General features: G+C 35.8%; 1 protein-coding gene across 2 annotated transcripts in view; it reads left to right on the top strand.

Moving 5' to 3' along the window:
* The first annotated feature begins 276 nt into the window (after positions 1 to 276).
* Positions 277 to 19,776, top strand: part of MSR1 (macrophage scavenger receptor 1) — a 71,234-nt gene continuing 51,734 nt past the window's right edge. The window contains exons 1-4 of one of the 2 annotated variants that reach the window (XM_080661011.1): positions 277 to 384; positions 8,261 to 8,367; positions 11,560 to 11,673; positions 17,693 to 18,105. In XM_080661011.1, coding sequence (XP_080517137.1) covers positions 281 to 384; positions 8,261 to 8,367; positions 11,560 to 11,673; positions 17,693 to 18,105 — 738 coding nt within the window. In that variant the 5' untranslated portion in view covers positions 277 to 280. The remainder of the gene's footprint in view (positions 385 to 8,260; positions 8,368 to 11,559; positions 11,674 to 17,692; positions 18,106 to 19,776) is intronic. The other variant, XM_080661012.1, reaches the window with a different exon arrangement.

The following is a 19,776-nucleotide window of genomic DNA, read 5'->3' on the forward strand; positions in this document are numbered from 1 at the left end:
GTGCATGAATTTGTGCACCTGGCCTCTAGTAGAAGATAATAGAGAATAGGAATTTATAGAAGGCATACACATCATAAGAAGGGAGAATTAATCTGCCATATATTCTGTTCCCTGGTATAATAACCCCTGTTTCTTTTTCATCTTACTTCTCTTTTTATTTTGTAATGTCCTAGATGGGAAGACAGATTTAGATTTTGCAAACTTGTGCTTTGGTGAGAGTACGATTGAATTGCATTGTTAAGAAAGATTTTCAACACTCAGTGTGTCATTTCCTTTCTTCATGTATCAGATGCTGAAATACTATGTGATAAAGATTTTACACTTCAATTGTAAAAAGTGGGAAGTGGATAAATCAGTTCGGCCGTCTTTAGGACAAACAGTAAAGTAAGTTTATTTTAATGTTTTTCCAAAATTCTATTAATTATAGAATTAATAGTGGGTGTGTGTATAGGATGTGTGAGATACATATAGGTGTATATACACAAAATCAATCATTTCTAGTAGATTTTTTTTTATTGTAGCACTAATAATTTGGTTTAGTTGTTTCAATGATAAAAAAATAGAAATTTGTGCTAGGTGTTCCATGAATGGACACTATATGTGTGTACATAGATATATACATAAAATATACTATATACTTTGCAGGTTAAACTGGTAAGAAATTTTAAGCATATAACTGTATATTTTATTGAAAAATATTGGCTTTATTAAAAATATGATTAAACACTTTAATTGGACACATTTCCTTAATTTTCACATTATACTTGTGGCTTTAATATCTTTTATTAGCTTTACATGCTCATGTAGGAACTATTGGTTGTGTATCTATATATGCACTTCACTGGACTAGTCGTAGGGAAGTATACACTCAAAATATAAAATACAGTTACTATCTTCAGGAAGTTAATGATTTAACTTGAGCATCTTGATATGATATGATATAATATAATATAATATAATATAATATAATATAATATAATAATAACATATACTTTAGGTACCTTGACTAGTGTGAAAGTGTATAGACAACTACTATGGGAATATAGGAGAGGCCAAAATTACTTCAAAGAGAGAAAGGACTATTAAAAAAATGTTCATGAATTTGTTAGAATTTAGATTCATCTTAAAGAATGGGTAAGATTTGCACAGCATAAAATGGAGATTAGTGTTCTCAGATAAAAAAAAAGTTATAGAACTCAGATTATAAATGTTTTATGCAATAGTTAGAAAGCTGATTTTCTGGAAGTACACACAAATCTAAGCTTCCTCTCTCCTTAGTTCTACAACATTAACTAGTTATTCAAACCTTTTAGGTCTTGGTTTTCTAGCCTTGTAAAATGGAGCCATACTGCTCTGTACCTCATGGAGCTGCTGTGAGGATAAATAGAAAAGGTACAGATAAAAAGGAATTGTTATTTTAAAATAAAGGTGATTCATTTTTTGATGGTTGTCTGTGTACCAAGCAATTTACAAAAATTATTTTAAATACTCATAATAAATCTTTAAATTATAATCATATTTTACATATATATATATAGAAACTGCAATAAAATAAATAAAAATATTTGTTAAAGGTCACATAGTTCAGAAATTGCACAACCAATATTGAATCCTAGACTTTATATTTTAAAAAAATGATGCTATTTTTCCTTCACTACCGAGGATGAGCATCAGTAGTACCAGGCACAATATAGTTGTTTCCATTTCTTACCTTAATCCCCTTTATGGACACATTTCTTAAGTGTAGAGCTATTGGTTTCTCAAATATGTCAGTTATTTTCATTTTATACACATTTTTTAAACTTTTCATGCAAAATCAAAGTTTTTTTATTAATAATAAAAGTTACAAAGTTATTATTTACCCCAAATCTTAAGGATAACGTTAACCTTAAGAGTTTGATGACAAATCTGAATAGGAACAGTCTTAGAAGGAAGTCTGCATAAAATGTACATTGCATATAAAGAGTTTATTTATAAACTCTATATAAAGATCTCCTGAGGATGTGTAAGCAATTGATATGAATACACAAACCCAAGAAGAAAAATAGTTACATGCCGATATCTCTTACAGACTAATAACAAAAAATATAAGTAAAAGCCACCATGAGGTATTAACTATTATCAAAGTCAAAATGATTCTAAAGTAAATATTATTACTGAATAGTGGTGAATTTGTTTTAATACTGCCATACTTATATTTGACTGTAATCTTTGTAAATTTGTATGATCTTTATAAAGAGCAGTTAGGCAGTAGATACCAAGAATTTTAAAACAGTTTTTCTGCTAACTGGTAGTTTTAACATACAGTGAATTATCCTAAAATAACATTTCTAAAGAAGACAGATATTATGAAAATATTTACATTATCTATATTAGTAAATATTGTCCTCCAAAGGAGAAGGGAAAAATTAAAAATAATCACATTATAAAAATGACTATATGAATAATATTCATGTATTTAATGAGTTATTATGTAGCCCATAATTATAAATTAAAAATAATTTGAAATATAAAATATTGATACGATTTTAAGGGAAATATATAAGACCAAATGATAATGTCATTATGAATCAACTAAGTAACATGGATATTTAGGTACAAAGACTCAAATTTTATGTAAAAGTATGGAAGTATATTTTTCTTATATTAGGACAAAGGATGATAGAAACTTTCCTTCAGTTTACCTCAAACATTGTTATCATGTTTTTATAATAAACAAACAACAGGAAAAACGTAAAAGACATATTTCCAAACAAGTTAACATTGAAATTCTTTCACATGGATTTCCTGTGGCAGCTTCTGTAAACTTTTCACGCACTTTACTAAAAGCTGATATTGCAGAGATGTGTTTCACTTCCCATGAGAACATGCTTTTAATAGATTATACAAACGCGGAAAATTTCACAGTCCTTTGTCAGTGCATTGACATTTGGTTGGAATTATAACTTTATGTGAAGTTACTTTTTCTCTTAACCTTGGAAATAATATTTAAATGCACAAATGAACTACATAAATTGTAAACTGGCTGCTAACTTCATATGTGTATGTTCTTTAAAATTATTTAAAAATTGCAATAATAATGCAGTAAAGAACTGAAGTAATCTAGTGGTAAATCTAATTTGTATGTTTGAGGCAAAGTGGGAACTTTGAGGGTGAAATGTTTTGTTTCAGTTTCTTATTTACACACAATTCAGAGAAATTTTTTTCATTTTCCAATGTATAAAACAACTTTAAAGTTTTTCACAATAGTGAAATACAGGCTTTTCTTGAGGCATAACCCTATATATGAAACCTAGTCATCTTGCAAAAAATACTGTCTTTCATTTATTTATGAAATTTCTTATAATGTATTTATGTATGTAATTGGAATCTAACAAGTGCAAGGAACTTTCTGGTCATTGAACTAAAGAGATAAACACTCCTGAATCATAGATCCAACTTGCGTGAAAGAAGACAGACAATAGACATGATGAATAAGAAAAATGTATTTCATATCAGTTAGATAGTGAAAATTTTTTTTGAAAAACAAACAAAAAATTAAGCCAGGAAGGACTTGAGGAAGTGAAAGAGATATGTTGTAATTTTACATATGAGGCTCTAGAAATGTCAGTCTATCTAAGAGAGTGAGGTTTTAATGGGGAGCTGAATGAGATGGGAAGGTGTTCACAGGTTTTGAGCCATGGAGTGACATGATCTGACTTGCTTTGTGAGAGGAACACTCTCCAGGTAGTATGGAGAATAAATAAGCATATAAAATGGAAAGAGTAAGAGTGAAGCTGAGAGACAAGTTGAGAAAGATGATGGGGCTCCAACTAGGATGGCAGAAGGGAAGGTGACAATGGATTGAATGTGGAGTATGAGATAAGGAAGACCCCTAGGTTTGGGCCATAAGGAAATCCAAGTTGTGATGCTGTAAGACCGTTGCATATACTAGTAAGGTCTGGAGTTAAGAGGAGAGTTCTGGGCAACAGACATCAATGTAAGAGTTATCAACCAGCCTTCAAGTTTGTATTTAAAGCAGTGAGGCTAGTGAGAACACCAAGGGGATGAATAATACAGAAAGAGGACAAGAACTGAGACCTGGGACAATCCAATGTTAATAAGTTGGGAGATGAGGAGGAATAAGGAGGGAAAAATAAAACTTCCCTCGATGTACTATCTCAGTGCAATCTTCAGTATCTCCTCAATATAAGAGGATGAACATGACCAAATTTCTGGTTTACATACTCACAGCCTATCATTTTTACACATTTACAGTTTCTTGATTTCTCAAGAATCTGCTTCTCTACCATAGAAGCAAAACAGCTCAAATTCCATGTAGCAGGCAGCTTATGGATGTTCTTACATGCCTTGGAATTCTTTGTCCTATTTCATGATCCGGCCTTCTTCTAGTATAGTGTCAAAGGTTCTTCCTTACCTTTAATGCTGATTCTTCTTCCTTTACTTGCTCATTAAATATATTTGTTCTCAAGTTTATGTTCTCCATATTTTTTTCCTGAAACATACTTTCTGTTTGATATTTTTCTCCTAGTATTTGTTAAAGTGTTATATTTTGATGCTTGCTCATCAAGTTTTTTCATTTCCTTCTCTTTTTAAATATCTCTTGGATTCTCCCCTTTCATTGACAACTCCATTTCTACTACCCAAGGAGCCTAGCTGGGATAGAGAAAAATGAGCTGAAATTAAAAAAAAAAAAAAATGGACTAGAGTGGAAGGAATGGAGGAGGAAGTCATGAGTTGCCATGCAATCAGATATGGGTCTGGTGGATGAGAGTGAACTAGAATAGACCCTGGCCTTTGGTTGAAGTGACTATGCTTGGCTGGCATCTCTATTTATCTTTACATCTGACTTTATCATGTGTGTCTCTCTGCATAAAAAATAGAAATAAATGATTATAATAAACAGATGATATAAATAGACATATGCCAACACCAGTAAACCTGGGAAAAATAAAAATTAGGTTGATGTGGAAAATATACCATTGTAGCTAGTTGTATTATTTAAAGAAATGATTTTGAGCTGGATCAGAAATAAGATCACAGCTGGATATATGTATATGTATAAGTATGTATGTGTATATATATATATATATATATATATATATATATAATTTATCTGGTGATAATTTATATATTTTAGCCTTTTATATTGGTGCATAAGATCTTTGGTGCTTGAAAATGTTCTATGCACATCGATCTTGGCTGTCTAGTGACGTACACAGTATATGAGGTGATGGTACATAATAGGAATTTGTTGGACTAGCCTACATGAAGGAATAGGTATTTCCATCTTAAAGTTATTGATTGAAAAATATCCCAATACTTACCATCCTATATAATAAAATCTAATATTATGCTAAGTGTCCGGTCTACCAGTTGGCTCTTCAACCAATCAAAGCATAATATGCTAACGATATGCTAAGGCAGCTCAACCTCTCGCTATGACATGCACTGACCACCAGGGGGCAGATGCTCTGACCGGTAGGTTAGCTTGCTGCTGGGGTCCTGCTGATCAGAACTGAGCGAGAGGGGTCGGACATGCCCAGGAGCCCTCCTGCAGTCCCTCCCCGGCTGGCCAACCTCCCATGTCTCTCCCCGTCCTCGATCATGCACCGGTGAGGTGCCTTGGCCTGGCCTGCACCCTGTCGAAATCTGGGACTCCTTGGGGGAATATCGGAGAGCTGGTTTTGGCCCGATCCCACAGGGTGAGCACTGCTCAACCAGAAGCTGGGCTCAGGGCTGGCAAGCACAGCGGCGGTGGCAAGAGCCTCTCCCACCTCCACAGCAGCACTAAGGATGTCCGATTGATGGCTCCTGGACTATGAGAGGGTGCAGGCTGGGCTGAGGGATCCTGGGCCTCTGGTATATATATATATCAGAGGCCCAGGATACATCATAAATATATATATTTATGATGGAGCATCTAGCATTCTAGATCCACCTTTAAAAAAAAAGGAGAAAAAAGTGGAATTCTTTCTTTCTCCCAAGAAAAGTCCTTTAAACCAAAACAGACCTGTAGGTTCTAAATTGCAAATTTATGAAAACATACATGTGGGAATTCTGAGCACGTATATGGATAAGAAATAACATTCATTTTAACTTATTGAGGCCAAAATCAGATCACTGTATTATCTTTCTGAATTTGCTACTTTCTTTTCCTCTTTAAAATACAACTAAGACTGTCATTTGCAAAAAAAAAAAAAAATTGTCCCAACCAAAATGTTAGTAATGTTCTCTTGAGAGCTATAGTGGGATATAGCCATTGCTAGATGCCGGTGGGCCTGACAACAAGAAAATGATGCTTATTAGGAACAGGCGAGTGGCAGTGCCTTAATAGTGCACTACAATCACCCAGCCCTAACATTTGGTTCATGTTTAAGGAAGCTATAAAAAGAAGAGTGTAGAATAGGAAAAAAATTTGAATTAAGGTCAAAACCTATTTACCAAGAAATTCTCTGTCAGCAGAAGCACACTTTTTTGGTCCCCCTATCTCCAAACTTCTATCTTGTCCTATCTAATAGAGAGGGAATATGCTAATTGACCCTCATGCTGTTGCAAAGATGGCAGTGCCCACAGCTAATAAGGAGGGTATATGCTAATTGACTGCCCCACCCTCAAAGATGGCAGCGCCCACAGCCACAAGATGGCGGCGCCCAGTCCCCTCAGCCCCACTGGGGTGGCAGGCATGTGGCAAGGCTGGGCCCACCCGCCTCTAGAGTCCCCCTGTACCCTCAGTCCCCCAGCCACCCAGGGCCGGCCCGAGGCGCAGGCAAGCCTCGGATGGCAGCTGCCCAGCCAATGCCCGAGGTGCAGGCAAGCCTCAGATGGTGGCTGCCCAACTGCCCAGAGCTGGCCTGAGGTGCAGGCAAGCCTCATATGTCAGCTTCCCAGCCACCCAGAGCCAGCTTGAGGCACAGGCAAGCCTCAGATGTCGGCTGCCCAGCCGCCCAGGGCTGCCCAAGGCTCAGGTAACCAGGGCCAGCCGAGATTTGCGCTGCTGGAAGTAGCAGCAGCAGAGGTGTGATGGGGTCACCTTCCCCTGATCACCAGGTCGCCTCCCACCCCTGAGGGCTCCCAGACTGTGAGAGGGGGCAGGCTGGGCTGAGGGACCCCCCCTTCAGTGCATGAATTTTCATGCACTGGGCCTCTAGTTTAAAAAATAAAAATAAATAAAAAAACTAATATATGTGACTTGATCTTGGCTGTCTAGTGACTTGCACAGTATATGAGGTGCTGGTACATAATAGGAATTTGTCCCAACTAACTGTCCCAACAGTTCAGTTCATTTGATTGATAAACTTACAAAATAAAATATTCTTGTTGAATAAATGATCTGATTTGTAATACCTGACCAAACACAAATCAGATCATTTATTCAACAAATATTTATTAAGAATATTTTATTTTGTAAATTTATCAATCAAATGAACTGAACTGTTTCCAAGAAAAAGTAGTGTAATTTATTTTCATGGAAAATGTTTTTAAAATGTGATCCTCAGATTCCAAGCTGCAGCATTACTAGAGAATTAGTTGGATTTGCAAATTCTTGACTCTTCCACCACAAACATTGGAAACTGAGGGTAAAGCCCATCAATCTGTTTTTAATCAAGCCTTTCAAATGATTCTGATGCATTTTCAAGACACATAGCTATAGATTGTATCACAGATTATGGATTGTGCTTTAAAAGGTACAAGGATAGCCCAGCCAGTGTGGCTCAGTGGTTGAGTGTAGGCCCATGAACCAGGAGGTCATGGCATCAATGTTTCTGTCTCTCTATCCCTCTCCCTTCCTCTCTCTCTGAAATCAGTAATTTTAGAAAAAAGGTACAAAGACATATTTATGATGCTGCCAGTGTATAATGAGGAGTCCCAAAAAATAAGTAAATAAATACAAGTAAGAAAAAGGAAAACCAAAACTAAGTTTTTTCTGTAATTCCTAACTACTGATTAGATTTTTTTCTGCCCAAAATGATAAACAGATGCCTTGGCAAAAGAAAAACTGGCTCATAAAGTTCTGATGAAAGACCACAGGAAATATGTACATGTGTACGTAGAAAGATACATGAGTAGGTCCTATGTAAGTCTATCTCACTGTTACAATTAAAACTTATTGATATATATGGTAGATATGTAAATTTAGTTAGTTAATTATGTTTTCTTGCTCAAATTGAATTTTAATTCTAAAATTCAGTTGGAAACATTATGCCAAAGGGTCCTAACCATTTTATGTGTAATTAATGTTTTTCCATGTGTTTAATAGAAGTATGGCACAGTGGGATAGCTTTTCTGATCAAGAGGGGGACACTGACAGCTGTTCACAATCTGTGAAGTTTGATGCTCGATCACTGACAGCTTTGTTACCTCTGAGTAAGTAGAGGAAGGGTGGGATGCCCAGGGAGGTTGTCCTTAGAGTTATTGACACGATGTAAAATTAGTCTTGTAACCTACCTTCAATGTGTATGACTGTTAAAATAAGACTTATTGGATAAACAGGTCTTTCCCTGTCTTGAGAGAAAATACAAAATAAACTTAAATTGAAGTAAGGAAACATTATAATACATTAAATGAATCCATGAGATTGATTGAGTTACCTGATTTCCCAGCCACTGGACTAGGTCCTGGAGATGTCTGTGATTGTAGCACCATGAGGGAAGGCAGGGTGGGTGGGAAGAGATTAACCAAAGAATTTATATCACATATATGCAGAGCCCATGGACACAGACAATAGGGTGGTGAAGGCCTAGGGGGAGGGGATGGGCTAGAAGGGTCAATGGGGAAAATAAAGGGTACATCTGTATAACTTTCAACAATAAAGATAAATTAAAAAAGAAACACATAGGTGGTTGGTACTTGTATTAGTTTCCTGTGGCTGCTGTAACAAATTACTACAAAGTAGGTGCCTTAAAACAACAGACATTTATTCTCTGACACCTCCAAAGGCCAGAAGTCTAAGTCAAGGTCTCAGCAAGGCCATACGCCCTTTGAAGGCTCTAGGCTCAGAATACTTTCTTGCCTCTTTCTAGCTTCTAGTGCAGCCGTGGGCAAACTATGGCCCGCGGGCCGGATACGGCCCGTTCGGCTGTTCTATCCAGCCCACGGAGCCGAAAGAGCGGAGGGTTCTCTTGCTCTCCCCTCCGCTCCTTTACTTTGAATTTATATTAGTTCACACAAACACTCCATCCATGCTTTTGTTCTGGCCCTCCGGTCCAGTTTAAGAACCCATTGTGGCCCTCGAGTCAAAAAGTTTGCCCACCCCTGTTAGTGGCTCCTGGTAATATTTAGTACCGCTCCTTTGCTTGTAACTTCATCACTGCAATCTCTGCCTCCATCTACACGTGGTCTTCTCCCCTGGTGTCTCCAAGTCCTCTTATCCTAAAGACATTAATCAGTGGATTCGGCCCCACCCTAATGCAGTATGCCTCACTTGATCATATCTACAAACATCCTTTTTCCAAATAAGTTCACATTAGTTTTCAACAGATAGTTTTTTGAGAAACACAATTCTGCACATAACAGTACTGAAACAGATGTTTGTGCAGGGTACCAGAAGACTTCAAAAGAAGCAGTATTTGTATCTGGATAGGTCCATTTAGTGTGAGGACAGAGGTGCTTTAATTCTGCTAAGCCTTAAGTGCATTTACCAGGCGTTGAGGTGGGTGGGGAAGGAGCCATAGAGATATTTCAGTTAGAGGAAGCAGCAAATGCAAAGTTACAGGATCGTATATGAATTCATACATAGAAAAACCTGAAATACAGACCACCACTGCAAGACATGATGGATCTTATATGCTGTGTTAACAATAGATGGTGGATGAGGCACCAGTGAGACAAGGAAAAAGATAACAGTAAAAGCTTTTAAAGGTGGAGATGTTGAGAGATTGAGGAAGGAGAACAGAGCCAATGGGAACAGAACAAAGGCAAAATAACCAAAACAAAAACAAACACGAAACAAACACACAATAACACATTTGAGGGTTTTTAAATGGCAGCTTATAGATTATTTGTGATTATAAATTGGAGGTAAAGGAGATGATGACTCCTGGGTTTCAGGCTTAGTCAATCTGGCGGATGGAATACCCCATCTTGCTTGTATTGTGGGTGGTTCTTTTTCCTTAGATCTATCCTTATTGTTTCCCTTTATTTTATTTTTCTTATATTTCTTTTGTTTTGTTTCGTTAGTCCTCACTTAAGGAAATTTTTCCATTGATTGCTTTTTTTTTGTTTGTTTTTGTTTTATTGTTTAAGGTATTACAAATAGTAGTACATATGTCTCCTTTTTTTCTTTTTTCCCATTGACCCCCCTCCCCTATCCCCTGGCACTTGCCCTCATCCTCCCCCTTCCTCCCTCCCCCCACAATGTATTGTATCTGTTGGTTTTGCTTATATGCATGCATACAAGTCCTTGGTTGATCTCTATTGATTGTTTTTTAGAGAGTAGAAGAGAGGGGGGAAGACAGAGAGAAATACTGATGTGCAAGAAACACATGGATTGGTTGCCTCCTGCACAAGCCCCGACCAGGGCCCAGACCCGGAGGAGCCTGCAATCAATGCACATGCTCTTGACTGGAAGCGAACCTGGGACTCTTTGGTCCACAAGACGATGGTCCCTCTGCTGAGCCAAACCAGCTAGGGCTTATCTTTACTTCTTAAAATTTTTTCTCCTTTTCCTTTCATTTCCTCATAGAACATTATTGAGCACTGTCTGAACTTTTGTTTTTAATTTTGGAGTTTACAACCTGAAAACAAAATTTACTTTTTAAAAAAAAATGAGCAACAAGAGCAATGGCCATAGGAAAAATATTTTAATAAATGGTTTTATTAACTTAATCTGAGAAATGTCTTCCTCTTCTACTGAGATTTCTTCTACATCAAGTTATCTTTTCCACAATTAGTACCCATTATGTGAATCACTGTTTATTATAAGTTAATAATACTGAAATGTATAATATTTTCTAATATATACAGAGGATGAACTTAATTGATTTATTTCAAAATTTAGTCAAAATGTGAATTTTTGTTTATTTTTTATTTTACATTTTACTCACATCATAAGAGGTATCCAAATACAAAGTTATAGAGATTGGATTATAAAAAGAAAACTGTATTAGTATAATCATCATAGAAAATAAATGTTTCTCTTATCTGACTTAATATAAGAAAAAAAATCATAGTTACATAGTTACTTGGGGGTTTTTATTTTCAACCAGAATATATTCCCATATGAAACAGAAGAATAAAATTGTTTGCATATGTTGGTATGAATATTAGAATGTATCAACCAGTGCCCCCAAATGAGACAAGTACAAACTGTAGAAGATACTCACTTTTTCATGCATGCTTAGTTCATGGCTAAGTAAATCAAATGTCCACAGTGATGCCAATATTGGCTTAGACTGTGATTGTCCCTTTTTCTTCCTACTGAATAAACAAGGACCTATCTCCCCCCACCCTCTTTTTTATTTCAGTAGGCTTGGTAGTTACAATATAACTGCAGATCATAAAAATTATAATTAAGTAAGATTAAGTTTTCTAACAATAGTTTGGGCTTTTGTTTTTTAGATTTTAAAAATGGCCCTGCCTTTCCAAAGAAACTGAAGTCCTTCAAAGCTGCCCTGATTGCCCTTTATCTCCTTGTGTTTATAGTTATCATACCTATCCTTGGGATAGTGGCAGGTACAGTATTCTAGAGTTCTGAAACCCAGCAGCTCAGCATGTGAATTAGTTACTGTAGAAGCAAAAATAAGCACTCAGTCTTTTGTATTTGGGAGATTCATAAGGTAAACTTCATATCACAAAGTGTTCCTCAAATTTATTAAATGAAAAAATAGATTCTTCAAAGTTACTAAGTCAAAGAATAGAAACAATGAAATAGAATAGAAAATGAAATATTAAGATAAAAATATAGCTGTGGAAAGGATTATTTCAAAAATATATTATCCTCTGAAGTCCTATAGACATTTAATGGTGAGTCACAAATTTCAAGGTAAGTATTCTAGTTGCCAATGTGAAAATATGAACATGATCATTTACATTAGCAATACCTAAAATATAAAAGCAAGCCAGTTGTTCAGGTAAAGATCTCCTAGTATTGAGAGCAGAAAGAAATATTCCTGTAAGTCTTAAAAAAAATAATGGCCTACACTTCAGTAATATCTTTACAGTTTATATGGCCACATATTTCATAAGGCCATTATTTAAAACATCTCTAAAAATTAGAACACTTTACTTGGGCTCAACATAATGTTTTCCAGGTACATATTTCTTTGGAGAGTCTGACTTAAATTGGGGATAAATCTGAGGGTTTCTACAGGGGTGGCTTGCATATAACTCAGTGAAATCTGTAAGTATTGTTCCCCTCAGCAGCATTTTTTATGTATTTGATTGGCATTTGCATTTATATACCTTGTAGCTCTCCTTTCTCTATGACTGAAAACATGTCTGGGCATGTGATCTACTAAGAGATAGGCTGGGAGTAAGATACATTTTTTTGTGCATACACTAATCAGCTTAACGAGAAAATGCTCCTAAATACAAGGCCAAACCTTCTCTGCTAAGAAGTAATCTAAAGGAATATTCCAAGACAGAGCCAAAATTATGCTAAGAAAGAAATGATAATAAAACAACAATTGTAACTGTAGCTATCAATTTTAGGCACTCACTATATTCAGGAACTGGGCTATAAATTTTCCACAGATTGTCTAAATACACCTTTCCAGTTACCTCTGAGTAGATATAACCTCACCCTCATTACCCACAAAAGGAATTTGAGAGTGTTCTGCAGTTCCCACCCACAACACTTGACTCCTAACCTCTGTGTCCTACTGTCTTCCAGGGTAATTGTGTTTTTAGCACAAAATATGATTGACCAATAAAAAAACAAAGAAGAGTTGCTGTAATTTTAGCCAGGAAAAATATTTTTCCCAGATAAAGATCAACTCCTATTTTGGCCATTAGAAACAAAATAAGAAACAAAACCAACAAGAAACGAAACCAGTCACTCAAACCAACCACAACCATCTAAGTAAAAGAACCTGATTATCTCTCGTGAAACTAACTTCCTGGTGAACTCGGGTTATCTGTATGCTGTTTATGTACATGCTTATCTGTAGTTTGAAAGACATAACTGAAAGATATTTTATTGTTTGGGATTATTAACAATAAGCCAGTTATGATTAGGTTAATTTAATTGCCTTTATACAAACCATGGTCTGTAGCGCCAACCCAAGAGTGCAACTGCTTTCTAATAGGCCAGTGCAGAATGTGGACTGAAGCCTGAAAAGAACTCCGGGTTCTCAGCAAGTTCAGGATCTCTGGGCTATTAGAAAATACTGTCCAGTCAACACATTTAATTTAGGGTTGACAATGATTGATCTGAGGTGGTTTTGTTTACTAAAACTATAATAGTACCTATTAAGATTGACGAGAAATTTAAAATGTTCAAATCAAATAAGCTCATGTTAGTACCCAAATTCATAAGAATAGGGAGATCTTGCCATGTCTATCACTCTTGAATAATAAACAATTGATCATCCATTTACAACTTTAATTAAGTTGTAGATCAGAATATATTCCAAAAAGAACTAAAATGTAATACATATCTCTATTGATACCAAAAAATTATAATTATAGACCAAATATATCCCTACTAAAATAACAGTAATCACTTTGTTTTGGCAAATATGAGTTGGTGGGTAAAGTAAAATGTTGTACATAAAAACTCTGCTTAAATTTAAAGTGTCATATTCATGAAAAGATATTCCTTAATTTTAAAATCTATTCTATATGCTATCTTTTCTTAAAGAACCTACTGGATCACTGGCTTAATAGAACAGCATAATATCTCTGGGCAATCCTATCTAATAAAAGAGTAATATGCAAATTAACCATCACTCTGCTACACCCACAAGCCAGGCCCGCCAGCCACGCCCACCAGCCAATCAAGAGCAAGTATGCAAATTAACCCAACCAAGATAGCTGCAGCCACAGAGAGAGCAGGAGGGAGGCTTGGGTTTCCCCCGGCTATGGAGGAAGCCAAGCTTTCTGCACACCCTGGCTGGCCCACTCCACGCTACAAAGTTTCAATTATAGAAGATACATAAATCCCAACAGAAATGGTGGCAGCCACGGAGTGAGCAGAAGGCTTGGCTCTGCTCCAGGCTACATAGAAGATAAATAAATCCCAGATACCAGGGCCTCCACTTGGGTCGCCGGGGGGCTTGGCCAGCCTGCAAACCACCACAGGCCCTCGCCCAGGCCGCCCCACACCCCAAGGGAACCCCCACCCTGATCCAGGACACCCTTCAGGGCAAACCAGCTGGCCCCCACCCGTGCACCAGGCCTCTATCCTATCTAATAAAAGAGTAATATGCAGATTGACCATCACTCCAACACACAAGATGGCTGCCCCCATGTGGTCAAAGATCATGCCCCCATGTGGACACAAGATAGCCACCACAAGATGGCCTGCAAGGGAGGGCAGTTGGGGGCGATCAAGCCTGCAGGGGAGGGCAGTTAGGGGTGACCGGGCCGGCAGAGGAGGGAAGTTAGGGGTGACCAGGCCTGCAGGGGAGGGCAGTTAGGGGCAAGCAGGCTGGCAGGGGAGCAGTTAGGCAGCAATCAGGCTGGCAGGGGAGTGGTTAGGGGGTGATCAGGCTGGCAGGCAGAAGCAGTTAGGGGCAATCAGGCAGGCAGGCAGGTGAGCAGTTGGGAGCCAGCAGTCTTGGATTGTGAGAGGGATGTCCGAATGCCTAAAGGGGCAGTCGGACATTCCTCATGGGGTCCCAAATAAGAGAGGGTGCAAGCTGGGCTGAGAGACACTCCTCTCCCCACCCCCCCTCCCCCCCGTGCACGAATTTCATGCACCGGGCCTCTAGTCAAATATAATTCAGTATTAATGTATATAAATTGTCACTGAAATATTGCATATTCTTTAGCTCAGAATAATATAGGTTTTTGGTAGGAAAAGGTATTACCAACACGAAAGAGTAAATGTGATCCATGGAATCAAATATAACTCTCTCCCTAGGACTTTACACAAGTCCTAAAAGCTTGTCTCCTTTAAATGTGAAATAGAAAAGTCAAAAAAATGCCATCTCTCCAATGATAGTGAGATAAATGAAAATCTGAAAATAGAAACTCTTGAGTTCTTTACCTAGATTTATGATACAGAATTAAACATTCTTAAAAAACGTAGGGATCAAATTAGTTCTCATTCAGAATTTGGGGAAATAAGAACTGTTTTGTTTTTAAATATATTAGTAAAATGTAACCTTTATTGTCAATCCATGTTGAACTTGATGTCAAATAAAAAAAACCTTTGGTCATATGACATTTTGTTAAATCAGGTGTCTCTCTTATATTGTGAGCAAGAGTTGCTTTACCCATTTAATATAGAAATTGTTCCCAGTATAAGCAAAATTACATGGTTGAATAATTATATCCATATGCCTCGTAAAATAAAGCACAGAGATTACTGTACTCATTGCAATATGGAACTTCCTCCAGTTTTTTGCATTACACAATATTAATTACCCCTAATTATCAATGATGTGCATATATAGATGCACAAGTCACAAACAGTGAATCCAAAATATTAACAATAACAAAAAAGCTGAAACTTGCCAAAAGCTTATTATGTGCCAGGATGTATTCTAAAGACTTCACATAAAATAGCTCATTTAATTATTTGAACACTGACTATTAGTACCCCATTTATATAGAAGTGAAATAAAAGCATTGACATCTTAATTTGCCCAAGGTCACAATTTGTAAAGGAAAGAGCAAGAATTGCTAACCCAGTTCTAATCCAGAACCTGAATTCTTAACTGCTAACTAAAAAACAAAACAAAACACAATAATGACCATAAAAGGAAAATTTTAAGGGACAACTTTGAATTTCAGTCTCTTATTCCCAGTGTTTTATACTTAGTAGGTGCTTAATAAATAAATCATAGCATTGGTGAATTCATAAATGAGGCTGTCAATCTAAAAATTACTCCCCACACTTAATTTAATAAATGGGATAAAATCTTAGTAAGAAATATACTTTTTTTGTCCAATTTGTTGATAAATTAAGAAGTATAAAATTATGCACACTTAAAATGGCCTTTGTTGTGGATCATATAAAAATGTAGTCACATTTAGCTTAATTGTAAAGAGAATGTAACTAGGAAAATAGGATATAATGTGTGTTTCTAAAAATTGGGATTTAAGTACATATACTATATGTCTTATCTCATTCATTCTTAGCACCACTGTTGAGATAGTTACTATTTCTAGATCTTTGTGAAGACTTAAGCAAGGAGAAGATAAGTAACTTGCCCAGAGTAACCCAGCTAATAATGAGGAGTAGAGCTAGATTCCAGAATCAGGCAGCTTGACCCTGTATAAACACCAATGTCTTATTTATATAACAGGTACCCTGAGCTAAGGGTGGAAACTAAATGTTTTTTCATGTGTTATTTCATTTAATTCTCAAAAACCTATAAAGATGATACTATTGCTATATCATCTTTACTCAGAAAACTGACAGATCAGGTATAGCTGATTATGTAGATATATTTTTCAACTGTGTGAAGTTATTTTTATTGCTTAATAATGGTCAGATATGGAAAAATTTATATAATAAAACAAATATAAATAAGAGATATATATGTAGATAAAAGGTATAAATGATGGAGAAAAATATATAGAGATAAGGAAAAACAAGAAAATGTTAACCATCACTGGTTAGTGGTAAAATAGTATTTAATGTTTTCTTTATTTTGTATAAATATATATTATTTTATCTGCAAAGTTAATGTTTATGCTTTTCATTTTTTGAAACTGTAAACATATTATATTGCTCTAGATCATTTCAGAAGGATAATTAGCTTGTTTAGATATTATATGTCTATTTGGAAGTACATATCCTCAGCTCTGCATGTCCCCAAAATATAATCTTGCTTTTGTAATAATAATATGATAGTGAAAACAGAGAGTCAGCTTTGATATACGTACACCAAAATGTTAGCATTTAACTTAGAAGAGATTAATGTTAAATCGTTTTTTCTTATTCATCTCTAAATTTTTGCTATGAATATATATTTCATAGTAGACAAAGACTAATCTTAGAAAAATAATACCTTTTAAAGTAAGAATATTATTTGCCCATTTTTTTGTTCCACCAACTATAAATTAGGCCTGTGTAAACTGAAAATGAAAATTCTTAATGATAGGATGAGGAAGATGAACCAACAATTTATTCATACAATAAATAACACTAATACTTCTACTTTACAAACTTTATTGTTATTATCATCATTTATCTTGATAAGAACTAATATATTCAACATGCTAACTTCAGATACTCTGTTATGTCATTTTATCTTAATGACAGACCCAAGGAGTAGGGTACAATGCACTTATAATCTGTGGAATCTCTCTTACTGGGAAAGCCAAATGCAATGGTCCAGGAGATCCTTATAAGTAGCAATTCAAAAAGAATGGCTTAAATCCTGGAATAAATTCTAAAGTAAATTGGGAATAGGAGACTGTCACCCTCTCAGCAATATACCTACTATGGTTCATACATGTCTATTTAAAATAAATACCTGATTTGGGATAGCATTCAGAATGTTAGAATGGGATGATATACTGGTATGCATCTAAGGAGCCAAGCCATGACTCTGCTTATTTTTACTTAAATACATAGCTCAACTCCTAAGATGGGAAAAGAAGAATTGCACAGTTGGTTCAATTAATGCCAATGATTCATCTCAGAGTCTCATGGGAAAAGGAAATGACCATGAAGAGGATATAAAATTTCGAGAAGTTGTCACAGGAAACCTGAGCAGCATGGAGAAAAGAATCCAGGATATTTCAGATACACAAGACAATCTCATAGATTCAGAGCATTTCCAAAATGTCAGTGCAATGACTGATGAAAGATTTGATGATGTTCTTCTCCAACTGAGAACCGTGGCTTCATCAGTCCAGGAACATGGAAATGAAATAGATGAAATCTCCAAGTCATTAATAAGTCTGAACACCACATTACTTGCTTTGCAGCTCAGTATTGAAACACTGAATGGCAAAGTCCAACAGAATACAGTTAAACAACAAGAGGTAAGAACTTTCCTATTGGAAGGCCACATGCTGACACTGAATTCATTTAGCTCCTGTCTCCTCAGAGGAACAGGAGATCAAACATTATAAACCCTGATTGAACATCATCCTACCTACCCAGATTCCGTTCAGAATCTTACCAGGTCTCAATCTAGTTCCTTTTCCAGATTCCCAGCGAAAAGGAAAGTATTTTTCCATTGGCTATAGCCTCTCAAGGTATTTTAGTATAATAAAACCTGGTATAGTATCTCTTGTGGCTGCCTAAACCAATTATGATTTTTACATTACCTTAGCAGATCTGGGGAGGTGGGCACTCTGTAAATTTTACAATAGATCCATCATTTTTTTTATCCTCATCCTTTACATGAATAACCTAAAAAATCTAGTTTAAAATAGTTACTTTTTCACTCCCAGGAAGTATACATAACTTTTATGTGTAAATTAACTATAATTTAAAAATGAAAATTTGAATAATATATTACATGTATTATCATAATAGCATCAAATATACAAGACAAAAGAGCAAGATATATTCTAGACCAGTGGTCGGCAAACTGCGGCTCACGAGCCACATGCAGCTTGTGAGCCGCGGTTTGCCGCTCTGTTGACTAATGAGTTTGCTGACCACTGTTCTAGACCAATTGTCAGCAAAAGTTTCTTTTTAAAGGGTCAGATAAATATTTAGCTTGGGGACTACACGGTCTATGTCAAAACTGCTCAACTCTGTGATAAAAGTAGAACAGAGAAACAAAACATTATCAAAATAGATAAAAAGGTTTGGTACATCAGCAAGAGAAAAGGCCAATGCACAACGGTAAACCAAGAAAAGACTTGAAAGGAAAAGTAATAAAGAAAAATATAAAAAAAATTATGATTTGGTATTTAACCTTATCATAGTTTGAAAAGCAAATTAAATATCAAGAATTTATTGTGTCTACTTTTACTCTGCCAAGTTAAATATATTGATAATGTCAAGAATTTAGGTGCAAAAAGTAGGCACTAATATACAATTAATAAGATTTTAAAATGATATCAAGTATTTGGATGACAGTGTGAGAGTATTGAACAAAAAATTTAATATTTACACACTTGGATCAGATTCACTTTCAGGAAGCTGTCCTATAGAAACACACACATATATATAAAATGATGTTCAGCCCAGCCAGTGTGGTGCACTGGTTGAACGTTGACCTGTTGACCTATGAACCAGGAAGTTATGGTTCCAATCCCAGTCAGGGCACATGCCCAGGATGCGGGCTTGATCCCCAATAGGGGTCATGCAGGGGGCAGCCAATCAATGATTCTTTCTCATTGATGTTTTTATCCCTCTCTCCTTCTCCCTCTCTGAAATCAACAAAACATTTTTAAAAGATGTTCATTATAGCATTATTTAAAGTTGTAAAATATGTGCAGCTCAAAACTCTAATAGGAATCAAATAAACTATGAAAAATACATACAGTATACTTCCACTAAATTATTAAATATAAGGCAGCCTCTAAGTTTTATAATAGGTAAATATATTACTGAGTAAAAAATTAAATATATTATTGAGTGAAAAAGTAAAGCATGTCCCAGATCAAACAAGTACTATCTCGCTTGTTCACAATCTCTCTATACTAGTATATGCAAATATGCATGCAGGTATATAAATGCCATTAAAATCAAAATAA

Source organism: Plecotus auritus (assembly GCF_963455305.1).
Source record: "Plecotus auritus genome assembly, chromosome: 3".
NCBI classification, from domain to species: domain Eukaryota; kingdom Metazoa; phylum Chordata; class Mammalia; order Chiroptera; family Vespertilionidae; genus Plecotus; species Plecotus auritus.